Consider the following 20302-nt stretch of genomic DNA (forward strand, 5'->3'; position numbering starts at 1 on the left):
ACTATCCACAACACCTCCAACCTTTGTGTCATCAGCAGACTTACTAACCCATCCATCCACTTCCTCATCCAGGTCATTTATAAAAATCATGAAGAGTAAGGGTCCCAGAACAGATCCCTGAGGCACTCCTCTCGTCACTGAACTCCATGTAGAATATGACCCGTCTACAACGACTCTTTGCCTTCTGTGGGAAATTCAATCAGGCTCGTAAGGCATGACCCACTTTTGACAAAGCCATTCTGACTATTCCTAATCATATCATATTCATAAATCCTGCCTCTCAGGATCTTCTCCATCAACTAACCAACCACTGAAGTAAGACTCACTGGTCTATAGTTTCCTGGGCTATTGCTACTCCCTTTCTTGAATAAGGGAACAACATCCGTAACCCTCCAATCCTCCAGAACCTCTCCCGTCTCCATTGATGATGCAAAGATCATGGCCAGAGGCTCAACAATCTCCTCCCTTGCCTCCCACAGTAGCCTGGGGTACATCTCATCTGGTCCCAGCAAATTATCCAACTTGATGCTTTCCAAAAGCTCCAGCACATCTTCTTCCTTAATATCTACACATTAAAGCTCAAGCTTTTCAGTCTGCTACAAGTCAGCACTACAATCACCAAGATCCTTTTCCTTAGTGAATACTGAAGTATTAAGTACCTCTGCTATTTCCTCCTGTTCCAAACACAGTTTCCCACTGTCACACTTGATAGGTCCTATTCTTTCATGTCTTGTCCTCTTGCTCTTCACATACTTGTAGAATGCCTTGGGGTTTTCCTTACTCCTGCCTGCCAAGGCCTTCTCATGGCCCCTTCTGGCTCTCCTAATTTCCTTCATAAGTTCCTTCCTGTTAGCCTTATAGTCTTCTAGATCTCTAATATAACCTAGCTCTTTGAACCTTTTGTAAGATTTTCTTTTCTTCTTGACTAGATTTATTACAACCTTTGTACACCACGGTTCCTGTACGTTACTATAACTCCCGTCTCATTGGAACATATCTATGAAGAATTCCATACAAATATCCCCTAAACATTTGCCACATTTCTTCCGTACTTTTCCCTGAGAACATCTCTTTCCACTTAAGCTTAAAATTTCCTGCCTGATAGTCTCATAATTCCCCTTACTCCAACTAAACACTTTACTAACTTGTCTGTTTCTATCTCTCTCCAGTGCTATTGCAAAACAGACAGAATTATGATCACTATCTGCAAAATGCTTTCCCACTAAGAGATCTGACACTTGATCAGGTTCATTTCCCAATACCAAATCAAGTACAGTCTCTCCTCTTGTAGGCTTATCTACATATCGTGTCAAGAAACCTTCCTGAACGCACCTAACTCCACTCCATCTAAATCCCTTGCTCCAGGGAGTTGCTGGTCGATATTTGGGAAATTAAAATCTCCCATCATGACAACACTGTTATTATTACTCCTTTCCAGGATCTGTTTCCCTATCTGCTCCTCGATATCCCTGTTACTATTGAGCGGCCTATAAAAAACACCCAGTAAAGTTATTGACCCCTTCCTGTTCTGAACCTCCACCCCCAGAGACTCCGTAGACAATCCCTCCATGACGCACACCTTTTCTGCAGCCATGACACTATCTCTGATCAACAGTGCCATGCTCCCACCTCTTTTGCCTCCCTCTCTGTCCTTTCTGAAACATCTGAAACCCAGCACTTGAAGTAACCATTCCTGTCCCTGAGCCATCTAAGTCTCTCTAATAGCCTCCACATCATTGCTCCAAGTATTGATCTACGCTCTCAGCTCATCCACTTTGTTCACAATACTCCTTGCGTTAAAGCAGACACATCAAGCCTTCAGTCTGAGCGCGTCCCTTCTCTATCACCTGCCTATCCTCCTTCTCGCACTGTCTACAAGCTTTCTCTATTTGTGAGCCAACCTCCTCTTCTCCAGTCTCTTCAGTTCAGTTCCCACCGCCCCCCAACAATTCTCTCTCCCCAGTAGCCTTAGTAAACCTCCCCGCCAGGATATTGGTCCCCCTGAGATTCAAGTGCAGGTCACACCTGCCCCAAAAGACGTCCCAATGATCCAGAAATCTGACCCCGGCTCCAATCCCTCAGCCACGTATTTAACCTCCACCTCATTCTATTCTTATACTCACTGTCGCGTGGCACCGGTTAGAAATCCCGAGATTACTAACTTTGTGGTCCTGCTTCTCAACTTCCTTCCTAACTCCCTGTAGTCTGTTTTCAGGACCTCCTCCCTTTTCCTACCTATGTCATTGGTACCAATATGTATCACGACCTCTGGCTGTTTTCCCTCCCAACGCAGGATATCGTGGACACAATCTGAAACATCCCAGACCCTGGCATGTGGGAGGCAAACTACCATCTGAGTTTCTTTCCTGCGTCCACAGAATCGCCTGTCTGACCCCCTAACTATAGAGTTCCCGATCACTAATGCCTTCCTCTTCCTTTCCCTACCCTTCTGAACGACAGGGCCACACCCTGTGCCAGAGGTATGGCGACTGTCGCTTCCCCTAGTTAGGCTGTTCCCCTCAACCGCCCCCCCCCCAACAGTACTCAAACAGGAGTACTTATTGTCAAGGGGTACTCTCTAGTACCTGACGCTTCCCCTTCCCTCTCCTGACTGTGACCCACTTGTTTGTCTCCTGTGGACCACCTGCCTACAACTCCTCTTTATCCTCTCCTCGTTTTCCCTGACCAGACGAAGGTCATCGAGCTGCATCTCCGGTTCCCTAACGCTGTCCCTTAGGAGCTGCAGTTCGACACACCGGGTGCAGATATGGCCATCCGGTAGGCCGGGAGACTCCAGGACCTCCCACATCTGACACCGAGCACAGAACATCGGCCTCACACACATACTACTTCCATTCCGCAACTAACGCAGGTACACCTACCTCGCCTCATCCCATTACCGCCCGTTGAGCCAAAGCCCTCTCACTCCGCTGCCCGCTGGTTATGGCGGTCTTCTTTTTCAACTTTTCCCGTTTGGCCTGCTTCCATGTGCTCATATTTTGAGACTAAATTCATTGCTCAGAACCAGATCTGGGACCACTTCCATATTGACTTTGGGGCGCCACGGTAGCACAGCAGTTAGCGCGATGCTGTTGCCGTTCAAGGGCGTCAGAGTTCGGAGTTCAATCCCGCAGTGAAATTATGAAAAGCACGAGGTATGAAGTGTGTATTAAAGAAAAACAAAGACTAGGCACACATTTAAGAAAGCTTCAGCTAGGGAAAAATCAACCAAAAATTTATTAGACAAATTGCCTCAAGGTCAGATGTCTAGTGTATGAATGGGGTGAAAGGACTGTGCCGAGAATAATCAGCACAAACCTATTAGTATAATTAGTTGTAAATTAAGGTCAAGTGAACAACCAGTTGGGAATACTTAGATGGGGGCAAGTCAAGTCGCTGGTCCTGACCTCGGTGGAAGTAAATATTAGAAGCAAGGACCTTCGGCCCACGCTGGTGGTGTCTACTTCACCGCTCTCGTCTCTTAACTTTCACCACCGTTCGACGTTGTACTTTTTGTTTTGTCCGTGCGATCTTTTGTCGCTGTCCCGCAACAGCTTGGCTTGGTGGCTGCATGAAGACTGAAAAGCCGTCTGTGGGCCGGAAGAACTAGAGCCCCAAGACTCGAACCCTCTTCCAAGAGCTGGCATTGTCCTCCTCGTCGTACCAAGGCACTGAGCGTCTTCATCGAGCTGGCACACCGATAGTGGGACGAGCGTCTCCTAGCAACGACCGACAGGTATTCCCGGCGGCAAAACAAGAAATTGTTTAAATGAACCAACTCGGGGCACTGGTTTGCTGCATGATCATCACTAAAGTGTAAAAAAACACTGTACAACAGGTAGAGGAAATCAATTACCTACGATGCTCCACATCAAAGAACAAACTTTGCTGTGAGTAGTTCCTTCCGTAAGATTATTACAGTACCTCGATTAGAGAAAAATAATTTAAGAATCTGTTATTGATCTGTGCATGCCTAAAGAAAAGTAATAGGGAAAACGCTAGGGATTGTAAGCCAGTAAGTTTTACGTCAGTTGTAGCAAACTATTGGAGAGGAAACTTTAAGAGACAGGATCTACGAGCATTTGTAAAAGCACATTCCAAACAGTCAATATGGCTTTGTGTCTCACGAAATTGACTGAATTCTTAGAGGATGTATTGATGAAGGCAAAATAGTGGATGTGTATATGGATTTTAGTAAGGCATTTGACAAGTTTTCCCATTCATAAAGTCAGGAAGTTCGGGGTCCAGGGAAACATGGCTATGTGGATCCAAAATTGGCTTGCCCACAAAACCAATAGGGTGATTGTATTCTGCGTTGGAGGTCAGTGACCAGTGGTGTTCTTTATCATTTTTATAAATGATTGGGGTGAGGAAGGGGAAGGGTGGGTTACTAAATTTGGAGATGGCACAAAGTTTGAGGGTTGTTGAGGGTAGTATATAAGATTGCCATAGGTTGCAACGGGCCATTGATAGGTTGCATAGCAGAGTTGAGAAGTGGCAGAGGAGTTCAATCTGAAAGATGGTGCAGAAATTCACTTTGCAAGGCTGGCCTAAAAAGCAGACCACATGGTTACTGGCAGAATGTTTTGCAATGCAGGATCTTGAGGTTCTTAGTTCCCTCAAAGTTGCCGTGCACATTGGCAGGGTGATTAAGAAGGCCTGTAGTGTGTTGGCCTTATGCTCCTCGGGGTCCGAGTCCATAGGACACTCAAAGCTGCTGTGCAGGTTAACCCTGTGGTTAAGAAGGTATACGGTGTATTGGCCTTAATCAATCGTGGAATTGAATTTAGGAGTGGAGAGGTAATGTTGCAGCTGTATAGGATCCTGGTCAGACCCCACTTGGGAGTACTGTGCTCAGTTCTGGTCACCTCAGTACAGGAAGGATGTGGAAATTATAGAGATGCAGAGGAAATTTACAAGGATGTGGCCTGGATTGGGGAGTATGCCTTGTGAGAATAGTTTGAGTGAACTCAGCCTTTTCTCATTGGAGCTGCTGAAGATGAGGGGTGACCTGATAGAGGTGTACAAGATGATGAGAGGCATTGATTGTGTGGATAGTCAGAGGCTTTTTCAAACTTGTATGATCAATGGAAATTCACCAAAAGCTTAAGTTATTTGGGCAAAAAACTGCAAGAAGCTCATAAGTATTATCTTGAAGCTAGGAAGACTGATGTACAACTATCTTCCTTTGTGCAAGATAAACCTACCATAAGGTCTCTATCCCATTAACCTCGGTTTTCCAGAACTTGCCTACATGACACTCTAAAATCTGTCAAGTCATCTGATATTACCTTTTGGAACACAAGACTAAATTTAGCCTGGAGCCAAATGTTAATGGCAAACTAAAAACAGCATAACTAGTCTATATGCTGCTCGATAGTATGACAAAACAGCACCCTCAACTAACTTGCAAATAATTGCAAAACTGACAATAAATTAGGATATTTGACCTGCCCTTAACTATATAACACTGTTAGTCTTGCTCATTAAAATACTAGCAATACCTAACAATATATTTATTTAGCAATAACAGTATGAAGTAGGCCCTACAATCCATGCCACACCAGCAAACCCTGCCATACCCAACTAACCCTAATCACAGGACAATTTACAATATTCCAATTAACCTAGGTAATTTGTACCGTAGGAGGAAACCAGAGCACCCGGGGAAAACCTATGCATACCCCAGGGAAGATGAACTCCTTAGAGAATGGCACTGGAATTGCAATCTGAACTCCAGAATGCTGTGCTTTAATAATATCTAACTAATCACTACACTATCATGGCCGGTGTCATCTCCTAGTTTGAACTCTCCCTGAGCAACTTGTTCTCTTGTACTCAGTAACTCCACTCTTGTTAACAGTAATTTACAGAAATCAATTAGCCCAGCCAGAGGAACATGAAAGACAAGTTTGAGCATTTGCAAATCACAATTCGGCTGCACGCCTGGTTAAAAACAGATTGTTCAGTAACTTCTTCAATGCAACCAGAACATTGGTTGATTCCATTACCTTACTTCATTGTTCAATCTTTCTGATCTTTGCATGCATGAACTTCACTATTGCAAAATATATCATCTTCACATGATCTGCATGATATTGCTGGTCATGCTAACTCTGGTCTCAAGTATTTATTTAAGGGTGAAATTATGAAAAGCATGAGTTATGATGTGTGTATTAAAAAACAGTGACTAGATACACATTAGGGAAATGTATAACTAAGGAAAAATCAACCAAAATTTTATTAAGACAAATTACTTCAAGGTCAGATGTCCAGTGTGTGAATTGGGTGGTTTAGAAAATGAGAATAACGTGCACATCATTGTGTATAAGACTATAAATTTGAACATCATTTGTTTTTCTAAAAAATTGTCTAAATTCCACTGGTTAATTCCCATGCATTCAAGTCTATTTAAACTAATTATTACAATTGTTACTTGGTCAAATTCAAAATAAGCTTTTATTTGTGAGCTTTCTCTCCGAACTATGAATTCTGAGGAATGACATTACTTCGTAAAAACTCTACACTTATATCTCAAAGGTCTGATTAGTTTTTGACTCATACATACCAATAAACACGATGAGAAGCTTAACATTAAAGTTAGCATAGAAGTACTGCAGTATATAACCAAGGACAATCAAGATAGAGTACTTTTTCCTCCTTCATAAATCTTCTAGTAGATTCATTTGCCAAATTAGAAATCTCAATCTTTGTATTTCATCCTTGTAGTAAAACTTGTTAGGTAAAACAATTACAATAGGTTTTTAAATATTTAATTTTATTTGCAAAAATACATTAAGTTTCTTTCACTACTGTTATGCTTTTTACTTTTAAATATGGTTCTAGTAATGTTGGAGGCCCGTGGTTGGGTGATCAGGTGCTTTGCTATTAAAAAAGGTTCCAGGTGAATAGCCTTGAGGCCAAGAGATGGGGCTCAAACCCATAATTGACTTAATTTCTTGCTGATTAAAGCATCAAGGAGGATTGAAACCTCAAGGTGAGTGCACATTGAGTGTTCAGCATCACCTATCAGCCTCATTCGCTGCTGCTGTGGGAAGGTACGTGCTATGACTCTCTGGGTCTGTGGTTTATGGATTGGACTATACAGTAGTTTAATCGTATTTCAATATTGTTTTCACTCATTCATTCTGGTTGCCATTTACACAATTTTGTTTTTTGTGTGAGAGATTGATTTTCTTTGACAGCTCCCGTGGTTTTGTTTCACGCCTGGAGAAGACAAATTGTTTCACGCCCGGAGAAGACAAATCTCAGTTGTATACTGCAGACAGGTTTCCCCCGCTATCCGAAGGTAGAGTGTTCCTATGAAATCGTTTGTAAGCCAGAATGTCATTAAGTGAATAAGCAATTACCATTTATTTAAATGAGAAAAATTTGTGAGCGTTCCCAGACCCAAAAAATAACCCACAAAATCATGCCAAATAACACATAAAACCTAAAATAGCAGTAACATATAGTAAAAGCAGGAATAATATGATAAATATTATATAACAGCCTATATAAAGTAGAAATAATGTATGTAGTTTCACTTGCCGAAATCGGGAAGACAGTGAGCACACTGACGGTGTGTCAGGCTGAGTCAGGTTGGAGTGCTCGGCAATTTTTTCCCAATAAATTGCAGTTTCATCACAGTTAAAACACTTGCTCATATGAACAACCACCTTCTGTAATTATTTTCTTCAGTTCCGCTGGGAACTCTTTGGCAGCTTCAGTATCAGCCGAAGCACTCTCTCCAGTAAACTTTAAGCTATGAAGCTGCCCTCGCCTCAGAAACCGATCAAACCACCCATGACTACCTCTAAATTCCACTTTCGCAATACTTTCATCACCATTGTCCAGAGCTTTATTTCAGCTTATTAAAAAGACTGACTGATTTCTCCTTAAGTATAACTTAATGGAGCACCACGCTTTGTGCACCCATCAATCCACTCAAGCAACACTTTCCATTTTATCCATTATTGGATGCCGACTAAGAGACCACTTTGCTACGAACAGAACCAACAGTAACATCAGCAGCCTTCAAGATTCTTTCTCTCTGTGTATAAGTTGTGCGAATGGCTCAACACGCAGACAACATCTTAGTTCACCACGATTGCAACGCTTAATTATATCTAGTTTCTCACTAAGTGTAACACCTTTACAAGCTCTTTAGGCTTTTCCCAATACCTTAGAACTCATCTTGCTGACAGATACACAAAATAAATCGACATAAAACATAGATGTTCAGAGGCACATGTTTAACCAATGGCGACTAGAATGCTCGGTGTGCATGCTGCCTTTTATCGTAACAGTGTAAACAGCTTTTGTTAGTGAAAACAGGTAACTAATGTTGGTCTTTCGTAACAACAGTGTCGTAAAGTGAACATTTAAAAAACGGGGGCTACCTGTACATACTTTGATAAGAAGTGTATCTTGAACATTGGAAAAAAAAGCCCAACACAAGAGATCACTGTAAATAAATTTCTTTATTTAACAGATATGGTAGAAATCTGACAGCGGTGGCACACCTAAAAGGGAAGAGATACAAAAATTAGAGAATTCTACAGTACTTCCTGGCCTTCAGACATAAAGCAGGCATCATCCCATCTGGCAAAGCGCAAGCTGTCACCAGAAAGTCCAGTATAGCCATTTTCATTAATACAGAAAAATATACACATCATAATTTTCTCCTTTTCCACATTGCCCTTAAAATGACAACTAATTGGAATGTGCTGACAATTGCCTTTGGAGTGTAATTATATGCAAAATGTTTTCTGTCTCTATTCTACAATTTAAAAAAATATTTTAATGTATTTAAGAAGTGTATCGAGCCTAATGCATTAATCTTAATATACCATTTCATTTTAATGCACATCCAATCTCTACATGCTTTTTCCCCTAAACTTAAATCCCAGTGTCAAAATATTCTAGTTAATAACTTCAATGGCACATGTACTGAAATTGAACAAGGGAGCTTCAAGTCGATTCAAACACAGCTTTATTATGAAGCGCAACTATCCTTTTCCTACTATCTAAACTTTCAAATGAGTTTTGTACTGAATCAAGCTTTGCTTTATGGTAACACACAGTAGAATAAGCTTCACGTTACCAACATGTTCAGCCAATCAAAAATCACAATGGAACAATAAACAAAAATCGTGATGCAAGACCCCTCCATACTCCTCTGGCCTAACCAACAATTCTCAAGACAGGTATTGCAGAAAGGACTACTGAAATAAATGATTTTGCAGCTTGCACAAAAATTGACATTATGGACATTTCCTTAGTTTAGGTGAAAAGGGTTAAAAATTGTTAACCCAACCACTCCAACCCATTTGTAATTTCAGTAAGATGCATTCATCCTCATTCTCTGCTTAACTATAATAGCCAGATCTCTGGGAAGAACCAAATGCATGACACAAATGAAGCTCAGCTTTCAGTTTACTTGATCACAGAAAACCAGCAGATACTTGATCAGCCCCCTTGTAACCTTTTAGTTACAAGCTCTAACTTCAAGATTCCAATTTAAGCAGTTGTCAGGCAACTAAAATACTTGTTTTAGCATGATTTTTAAAAAATTCAAAAATTTAAATTGCAACAGAGAGTAACAGATCACAAGGGACTTGCTCTTCTCAGGCATCTTCATCTCTTCTAGAGAGCAAGCCAAGTTTAACTAACTATTACACTCCACCTGTTCTAGGTATGGGTGACAAACTGGTTCAAAGTAAACCAACAGTTTGAGGATGATGCAAATGCTATGAATCACTAAAGGACTGTATCAAGAGAATTACTTCAAGACTCGAGTGCCCAAGCCAGTGGCTGGAGAGGAAATAGTGACTGGAACAAAAACCTCGGTTTTCAACCCAGATACTCTGGATACGAAATGCAAGGCAAGGTCTGTACCTAAAACTTACTTCCTTTTATGGACAATGCAATAGAGTCCAGGGAGATGTCCAACAGGTTTAACCAGTGGATTTGCTACAATTATGGAACACTGCACATGATTTTTGCTGACATTAATTGGGCATAATTAATGCATTAAAGTGAAGACATCAACTTGCAATGTCTTCATTTACTATCTATATCCACCAACAGTGAGATAACATTCAAAATACCTGAGTATATACAAGAGGCAAATTCCTAATCTTCTTACCCAGATTTAGAGCCCAACTATCTAACTGGTTAAAATCTTAAAGTACCCACTGCCACATGAAATTCCAGAAAAATTTTTAATTCTAATAATATTATAACATTTTATATACAATGTATTTCACCATCCTTTTACCTATCCATAACCCTAATAGCACAAGTAAACATCCACAGAAAAACAGCATACCTCAGTTCATACACCTAATCATTCTGTTGATTTGGTCTTCTCTGTTGCCAGCATCACCACCCTCAACATAATGTGTCGTCTTTTTGTTCATGCCACCACGTGGTGAGGACAGTTTGAAGGGCCACAAGAAATTGTTGGCCATCTTGAAGTTCTTCCCTACCGTGTAGATTTCATGAATCAGATCTTCAATGCAAATGATGCCACACCTTCCTGCAATGCAAATCATTGACTCATTATTAACAACTTATTTGAAAATTCATTCAAAAATTTATTCCCAACACCTGCTTCAGGGGACAGGGGATTGCAGCAGTTTAAAAGGCCTTTTGGCTATAGGGTTGATTTACGGTTCTGTTTGGACTTTGGCACCCAGTGCAAACATTCAATTCCCCAGCACTGGGCACCTGGGCACTGAACCCTGCCATGATAGAGGCAATTCCCTTGAATATAAAGAAATGGCTGCAAGACCAAAAGGCAAATTAATTTTTAAAAGTAAACTGGGATAAACATGAATTGGAATGTATTAATCCTTAGTGCTTTGGCTTTGATTTCAAACCTTTTAAAATTGTCAATTACCATTGTTTATGAAGTTTTTGAATTATGTGTTTGTGAAACACCCACAAAGATTCCAGCTTTTGACACTGCATATGCCAAATCATCGTCTTTGAAAGTTAAAGAATAAGAGAAAACTCAAGCAGTATTTGTGCAGTGTCAATGGTTCACACTGGAAGCTGTTAATGCAGCCCTGATGCAGGATCTCAAATCTTCCTACAACAGATGCTTTTTTATTGTTCCATGTTTTACAGCCTACTGTCTGCCCTCTGGTTTTAGATTATTTTGGATTCACGGCCATACTGTTATTATTTGTACTCAGAACACACTAAAAGAAAACATTTAGTTCATATGACTAACATGAAAAATAAGCATTAAGGTTTTATTTTAAATCACACTGTTAAGTAAAACATACAAAGTCTGACCTCACTCAATACACTAACTACATATTTTAAATAACAGGTGTATTTCTTGGTCTGTGTTCATGGATAATGAAATGTGACCGTTAGTTATGCCAGCTGATAATCTGTTCAACACCTGTTGAGCACAGAAACAGCAGCGAGTTTGAGAAACAACAGCTCCAACTCTTAGAAAACCGAGACTGCAGATTTTTGGAGATATAATAGCAACTCCCTCTTTTTTGCCCAAAATAAGTCTAAACTAAATTTTTCCCCTAGCAGCTTTGTTACAGTAACTGATTAATAAAATTGCTTTCCTACAAAAAGTTGAGCTGATCTATTTTTTGCAGGATACCAAATGTTACTTTTGTATGGTCCTAAGTTGAAGAATAAGAACACTTAAATTTAAAAAGTACTAGCCAACAGTGGTGTGCTGAACCAATTAAACTAGTGATCAAGTGACCAACTAAGTTGATCTTTTCCGCCTACAGAGTTCATATACCTCCATTCCCCCCCCCCCCCCCATTAACGTGCCTATATAAATGTTTCCTACCAGCCTCTATCTTCACCACAGGCAAGTGCATTCCAAGCGCCCACCACTCTATATGGAAAAAAAACTTACCCCTCACATCTCCTTTGAAATTATACCCCCTCACCATAAATGCATGCCCTCTGGTAGTAGACATTTCAACCCTGGGGGAAAAAGGAACTGTCTGCTTAGCTATATCAATGCCTCTCATAATCTTACAAACCTCTATTAGATTTCCGCCTCTCCAGGCAGACAGACAGGCATACTTTATTGATCCCCAGGGAAATTGGGTTTCGTTACAGCCGCTCCAACCAAGAATAGTGAAGAAACATTATTTAATTATTTATGGTTTTATATTGCTATAAGTTATCATGCCAAGTGCAAATAAGTCCAGGACCAGCCTATTGACTCAGGGTGTCTGACACTCCGAGGGAGGAGCTGTAAAGTTTGATGGCCACAGGTAGGAATGACTTCCTATGACGCTCAGTGTTACATCTCAGTGGAATGAGTCTCCTGTGCCTAACCAGTACATTATGGAGTGGATGGGAGTCACTGTCCAAGATAGCATGCAATTTGAACAGCATCCTCTTTTCAGACACCACTGTCAGAGAGTCCAGTTCCACCCCCACAACATCACTGGCCTTACGAATGAGTTTGCTGATTCTGTTGGCGCCTGCTGTCCCAGCACACAACAGCAAACATGATAGCACTGGCCACCACAGCCTCGTAGAATATCCTCAGCATCGTCTGGCAGATGTAAAACACAAGCTTGCTCAACCTCTCCTTTATAGCACATTCCCTCTGGTCCAGGCAGAAACCTCTTCTGCACCCTTTCCAAGGCCTCGATAGACCTGTATGCAGTACTCCAGACATGCCCTACCTAGAGTTTTAAAAAGCTGCCACACAACTTCCTGACTTTTGAACTCATTGCCTCAGCTAATAAAGGCAACCATGTCACAATGTTCAGAACCACCCTATCAACCCATGCAGCCACTTTCAGGGAGCTATGTACTTGGATTCTTATGATCCCTTTGCTCATCAACGTTGTTGAGAATCTTGCCCTTAACTGTGTACTGTCTCATTACATCTGATCTACCAAGGTGCAACACTTCAATATCCAACTGGGTTAAACGTCATCTGCTAGTTCTCCACCCATATTTGTAACTGATCCAGATTCCATTGCATTCTCGCTAGTCATCTATGTTATCCACACCACCAACCTTCAAATCATCTGAAAAGCCACCCATCGACATTTTCATCCAATTCATACATACATTGAGATATATATCTCAGTAACAACACAGGTCCCAGTACAGATCCTCACAGAACACCACTAACCACATGGGAATCCACATGCAAGACTCTCAGAAGGTTAATTTACAAGTCCAGTCTGTGGTTAAAAAAAGGCAAATGCAACATTGGCATTTTTTACAAGGGGAAGATAACATCAAAACGAGGAGATAACGCTGAGCCATTTTAAGACACTAGTTAGGCGACACATTGGAGTATTATCAAGAGTTCTGGGTCCCATATCTTAGAAAGGATGTCTTGTCATTGGAGGACAAGTTGATGGTTTCCCGATCTGTCAGGGCATCAAAGGATATGGCAAGAAGGCATATATGGGGTTGTGAGAGATCTGGGATCAGCCATGATGAAACGACAGAGCAGACCCAATGGGCTGAATGGGCCAATTATGGTCTTATGGCCATCAAAGTAGTCAGTGTTTTCAAGGTGTTTGACAAATATTCAGTATAACCAGAACCTAATAAAAATACTGAAACCACTTTTTAAAATACATAACACATTAAACTTGCAGAAAAATGTGAACATTGAAAATAACTTAAAATGATGCTCTGTTTTATAATGGCATCTCCTGATCTTTACACAAAATAAAATGCTACCACTGGTTTACACCTTCCTCCCAAAGAATTACTGGAAATTTGTATCTATTCTGTGTATGTTGTCTAAATTCCATACACGTAATTCTTGTGCCAGTAACTGGTAACCAAGCACACAAAAAATTGTGTACAATCCATATGGAGATGTAAATAAATTGCAAATCATGGTTATTTTGTTTTGAAAATACGCATTAAGAATCAATGAAAATATAATCCACATATAAAAGGGATTAATCTTGATTCAAACATCCTAGTCTTTCAAGCTTGTAACTCAAGCTTTCAGTAATTGCCAAGATTAAAACTAGACTGAAGAGCCCATGCCAACATAGCAGTGGAGAACAAGCAAGCAACAAAATCCATACTGCCCATCCTCGTCATTGAACTGTACCATCATTAACCTTTCTCTTAACATATCCCACACATTACAAATGATAGCTTGAGTAGAGCAGACCAGATGGCAGGCATTACAACAACCATCTCTTCACGACGCAGTTTAATCTATTGTGAATTTGACGGAGTACGTTCCACCTCCCTGATTGCATGCAACTTCTATTAACACCAAAGCTCAAAACTACCCAGAACAAAGCAGTCTATTTGAATAAAAGATAGTAAAGCTTAGTATTTATCATTTCAAGATGGATTGAAGCATTGCCACACTTTGCAACTGGGTCCCTGGCAGCATTTTTCTAACCCACTGTCACCTAGAAAAAGAATGGCAGAAACACTAACGAACACTAAGTCAGACAACATCCTAAATTTCATTCTTCACTATTCCTTCATCTATCACTTAAATTACACGAACTCCCTACAATAACTGGCCACTGAAGGTCCTCCATGTTACCCTCTCTATGACAACAAACCCAGGATTCTCACAATGCACGCCAGTAGAAATTTTGAAATTAATTCATTCAGAACCTGTTATAACAACTTTTGTATGTTTGGGCAAAATCACGTAGTAATCAGGTGGTAAAGGTACCGGAAAGATAAAGCATTATCATGAGAAAATGTTTGTTCAATCTGTATGACTAAGATCACATTTATCCAGTGTCAGTTAACTTACCAAGCTGTTTTTCGATCAAGGAATTGTCAGTGAGCGCAATGCGCTGATGCCGGATCTTGCCGAAGCCACGTTTGTAAATCAATTCACGGACAGACTTTAGATTTGGATAGCTAAGTAATTAAAGACCAAGAATTAACTTGCCTCAAAATCAAAATATAACCCTTCACATACATTATCAGACATTTCCAAAGGACAATGTTACAGCGAACATTTGCTAATTGCAAGTTTAAGTACAATTTTCCACAGCATCTCATCAGCTTGGATCTGAGCCTAAGTTGTGCAGCTTATTTTGAAATTCTATGAATCAGTTCTTTAAAAAGCCCAGCAAATTAAAGAGGTCATAACAGCCTAAACTTAAAAGTCAGATTCACATCAGACTTGCTGACAAAACCTCCAGGAAATGGATCCTCTGGGAGCTTCAGTGTTGAAATAAGTATCAGTAATTATTACTTATCAACAAAAATCTAGAATGTTTCAAGTGAACATGTCCAACAACGACATTCACACTCATCCTGACAGAGTCCAGAGAGGAGTTACGCGTGGAACCAAGTAAAAGGAAAGGTATGACCATGTTAATGTTGGCTATATTACAGACCATCCAGCAGTCTGAGGGATTTAGAAGAACATTTGTAGAGAGATTGCAGGCGGTTACAAGAAACACAAGGTTGTTATGCACTAGGACTCCCATATTGTAAAAGGACTAGATGGGATAGTTTTGTCTATTGTGTTCAGGGAATTTTCCTTACATCAGTACACAGAAGTCCCAACAAGTGCACACAATACTGGATCTACAATTAGGGAATGAGCAGGGTAGATGACAGAAATTTGTGTCGACTTTGCATCGAGAGTTCGTAATGTGATTAGTTTCAAAGTAAATATGGAAAAAGATAGGTCTGGTCCTCAGGTTGAGATTATAAATTGGAGAAAGGCAAATTTTGATGGTATTAGAGGGGATCTGGCAAATGTGGATTGGGACAAGTTGTTTTCCAGCAAAAGTGTACGCAGTAAGTGGGAGGCCTTCAAAAGTAAAATTTTTGAGAGTATAAAGCTTGTACATGCCTGTCAGAATAAAAGGTACAACACAGTGGGAACCTTGGTTTTCAAGAGATACTGAGCCCTGGTTAAGAAAAAGGAGATCCATTACAGGTATAGGCAGGTAGGAACAAATGAGGTGCTTTTGGAGTACAAGAAATGCAACAGAACTCTTAAGAAAACAGGACTAAAAGAAAGCATGAGGTTGCTTTAGCCCATAAGTTGAAGGAGAATCCTAAGGCATTCTACAGATATATTAAGAGCCAAAGGATTGCAAGGGACAAAACTGGAATTCTGGAAGAACAGAATGGTTGATCCATGCCTGCAGACAAGAGATGGAGAAAGCTCTTAAATGCATTTTTTGCACGTTTTCTCAGGAGACAAGACAGTCTACAGAAGGGAAAACAGCATCAACTTCATGGACTCTATACAGATTACAGAAGAGGTGCTTACTGTCTTGAAGCAAATTAAGGTGAATGATTTCTCAGGGGCTCTGGGAATTTATCCTGACAGAGTGTTTCCTCAGACCTATGGCAGGCAAGTGCCAAAACTGCCAGGTCCCTAGCAAATATATTTAAATTGTCCTTAGAAACAGGTGAAGTGCTGGAGGATAACCAGTGTTGTTCTGCTGTTTAAGCAAGGTTCTAAACACAAACCAGGAAACTAGAGGCCAGTGAGCCTGATGTCAGTAGTGGGAAAGTTATTCCCAGGGACTAGATATGAGTATTTGGACAGACATGGACCAAATACAGATAATTAGCATGGCTTTGTAGTACGTCTAACCAATCTGAAGAGTTTTTCCAAGGAAGTTAGCGGGGAAGTCAATGAAAGCAAAGCAGTGGATGTTGTGTCCACGGACTTCAGCGATATATTTGACATGACTCCACACGTGCAGCCAGTCGGCATTCAAGATGATGTAGTAAACTGGAAGTAAACATTTGCTTGGTGGGAGAAGCCAGAAGGTAGTAGATGGTTGCCTCTGACCGAAGGCCTGTGACTATTGGAGCGCCACATTGATCAGTGCTGCGTTGGTACTAATTTCCATCTGAATTATAACATGGTTAACTGGATCAGTTAAGTTTGCAAATGACACAAAGATTGGGGTGTAGTAAACAGCGTGCAAGTTATCATGGCTTGCAGTTGGATCTGGACCAGCTGAAAAAAAAATGGCAGATGGAAATTAATGCCAATAAGTGCTAGGTGTTGCACTTCTGTAAGACCAACCAGGGTAGGTCTTATACTGTGATGTAACAAAGGGATCTGGGAATACATGCCCATTATAATTTAAAGTGGCATCACAGGTTGATACGGTCATAAAAAAAAGCCTTCAGTATATTTGCCTTTATAAATCAAAGTATTGAGTACAGGAGATAGGATGTTAAGTTGAAGTTGTACGTGACATTGGTGAGGCCTAATTCGGAGTATTATGTGCAGTTTTGGTCACCTACCTACAGGGAAGATGTAAATAAGGTTGAAAGAGCACAGAGAAAATTTACAAGGATGATGTCAGGTCTGTTGGACCCAAGTTATAAGAGAAGATTGAACAGGTTAGGACTTTATTCCTTGGAGCACAGAGGATTGACAGAAGATTTGTTAGAGGTATACAAACTCATGAGGGGTATAGATAGGGCAAATGCAAACAAGCTTTTTCCAAGGAGGTTGTGTGGAACTTCTATTAGAAATCATGGGTAAACAGTAAAAGGTGATAAGTTTTAGGAGAAAATGAAGGGAAACCACTTCCCTCAGAGGGTTGAGTATGTGTGGAACAAGCTGCCTGCGTAAGTGGTGCATGCAAGTCCAATTTCAATGTTTAAGGGAAGTTTGGATAGGTACATTGACAGTAGAGGTATGGAGGGCTATGGTCCCGGTGCAGGTCGATGGGAATAGGCAGTGTAAATGGCGCGACACAGACTTAATGGACTAAAGGGCATATTTCTGGGCTGTATTTTTCTATGACTCTATGAACATCTATTAGCATGAAGTTTTATTTTTGCAACTATTTATTATCCAGTCACATACCCCCATGCAATGTATGGCTCTGCAATACGAAGCATATTGATTGAAGCCTTATTCAGTTTCACAAACACTCCATTGAAGATCTGACGCAGTCGTAGGAGCTGAAGCACCTTGCGAACTTTAGGGCTAACACCATTGATGCTGTAAAGTCATAAATCAGAAAATTAGCACCAAGAAGCATACTGTTTTCAACACATGCTGAATTAAAAATGGCTTATTTTCATTTTCACTTAACAGTCTGAGATTTATTCACCAGCACACAGATGGTAATTTACCATCAATACTCACCCTCTAATACGGATCACAAATGCTAGCTTGGGTTCAGCAGGGACATAGTAATTGTTGGCTTTGCGTGCCATTCTGGCAAGTCGAATCTCACTTCGGTACATTTGCCTGTACTCCTTGTGGTAACTCTCAGCTCTCTTGTAGATGAGTTTTCTCTTCTGCCTATTTATCTGGAAACCATGATAACACATAGTAAATTTATGTGATTGACATTATACTCAAGTTCAGAATAATTTTTATTCATTTAGTTCACCTGATATCCCCCATGTCTTGCCCTTAACAGAAAAATCCTTTAAATAGGATTGATAAAAGAATCTGCAAAAATATTTCAAATTGACCTGAAATTTACTAAGAGATGTTCTCTGATGAGAAAGAAAACTGCCTACAAAGACTAATAGTGCACCTTTACTGATGTCAATACACATAAAATTAAAATGGAATACTACAAACTTAAAAAAAAATAAGTGTGCTAAAATCCACTGAGTTCATAGGAAGGATCTACAACCAAGGGCCACAACTGTAAATAACTAAATGGATCAGAATATTCCCCTACCCAACCAAAATGGTGATCAGGGTCTAGAACATGTCATTGAAACACTGGTACATTTTTAGACTATTGTAAAAGCTCTTGGACAAGAACATGATACACAAGATAAAAGGCTAAATTTGAATTTAAATTTAAATTAAGTGACCTAAATTTGGCAAATATGTCTATTGAGTTTCTAATAATTATCTATCAGAGAGTTACAAGCTATTATGGAAGTCCTTAAGGGCAGGCAGGTCCGGTAAACATTAAACCATGGCTTAGTTTGCAGAGTCATCATACAATATTCTTTCCAGGGCATTTTATCATATTAATGGGTCATACACAGTTCTGCAAGTTAAATCACCTAATTTTTGTCAATTCTATTGAAAAAGTCTGCAAACAATTGAACCCATGAACGAATGACAAAAAAAGCCAGAAAGACTTTGCATGTTAAACTATGCACATGCAGAAGTTTCATCTTTTGACATTGGTATCAACAGATATTATAGAAAATATTGCTTTTGAGATCAGAATATACAGATACACAAGAGATTCTGCAGATGCTAGAAATCTAGAGCAACACACACAAAATGCTGGAGTAACTCAGGAAGTCGGGCAGTATCTATGGAAATAAACAGTCAACGTTTCTGGCCGAGTCCCTTCTTCAGGGTTGGAGAGGACGGGGGACGATGCGAGAATACAGATGCTGTTGACTCAGGTATTTCAAATGCATCCAGTTTTCTTACCAAAGATAACTTGATACATTTTGATATCATTCATTTTAACAATACAACCACTAACGTCTCCAGAACACGTGGGACGTTGAACTAAATTACATATTAAACCTGTACTACTAAAACACATATGTTGATCTACACGGCAAAAATCGATTTACACACCTTCTTTTCTAATAACAAACGCTTGGCACGTTTGGCCTTCATGTCTGCGTACGCCTTACGCTTTTTCAAAAGGCTTTCCGGGACAGACGGGACCTTCTTTTCTCTGACAGGCAAAAAAAGGAAGCATGCACGGAGCCGTTAGAGATTATTTTACGTACATCTGCATATCCTGTCTTTAGCATAGATATTAATATTTTAAAACGCAACAACTGAAGTGGACCAAATTGTAGTTTCATCTACTAGGCCCTAGACTGACGGCGGACGATGAACAAGAGAATATAACGAGCTTACCAGCGCATACAAGTTTGCTTTGAAACATTTTCCTATCTTGTTTAGTTGATAACATAAGTGCTTTACAGTAAATTATAACAGCGCTACTTATTCCAGCCTCAGATCACACAAGAGACCGAGACAGGAGTTGCATCACCAGAACATTGTGCCCAAAGCCATCGTAACTTTAAAAAGCGCTGTAAAATACAACTTGTTCATCGCCTGATAATACTTCATAGTTACACAAGGCCAACAGATCAGATTTAACCACGGATGTAACCAGATTTAAATTCACCCGATTCCACACTCACTTGGTGCCCGCCATCGTCGCTACAGCCGCCGGGGGAAAGAGAGAAACGCGCATGCGCAAGAACTCTTAAGCCCATGCTCGGGAAGCTGTCTGCGTGATTGCCTGAACCAATGACGGCAACAGCGGGTGATTCAACGGATCGAGTTAATTATTTCAGCCTGTTGTGCAGGTATGGCGGGGCATGTGACAAGCAGATG

General features: G+C 40.4%; 1 protein-coding gene across 1 annotated transcript; it reads right to left on the bottom strand.

Annotated features, from left to right (window-relative positions):
* Positions 1-8464: 8464 nt before the first annotated feature.
* On the bottom strand, positions 8465-20242 carry rpl7 (ribosomal protein L7). The gene is made up of 7 exons (XM_059982864.1): positions 20107-20242; positions 19526-19628; positions 18104-18270; positions 17819-17956; positions 14768-14877; positions 10334-10543; positions 8465-8525 (listed from the first exon to the last, which is right to left on the bottom strand). Exons 1-6 carry the CDS (start codon positions 20157-20159, stop codon positions 10335-10337), a joined length of 780 nt encoding a protein of 259 aa, XP_059838847.1. The 5' UTR covers positions 20160-20242; the 3' UTR covers positions 8465-8525; position 10334.
* Between the last annotated feature and the right edge of the window lie 60 nt (positions 20243-20302).

This window comes from Hypanus sabinus, chromosome 1, assembly GCF_030144855.1.
Source record: "Hypanus sabinus isolate sHypSab1 chromosome 1, sHypSab1.hap1, whole genome shotgun sequence".
Classification (NCBI taxonomy): domain Eukaryota; kingdom Metazoa; phylum Chordata; class Chondrichthyes; order Myliobatiformes; family Dasyatidae; genus Hypanus; species Hypanus sabinus.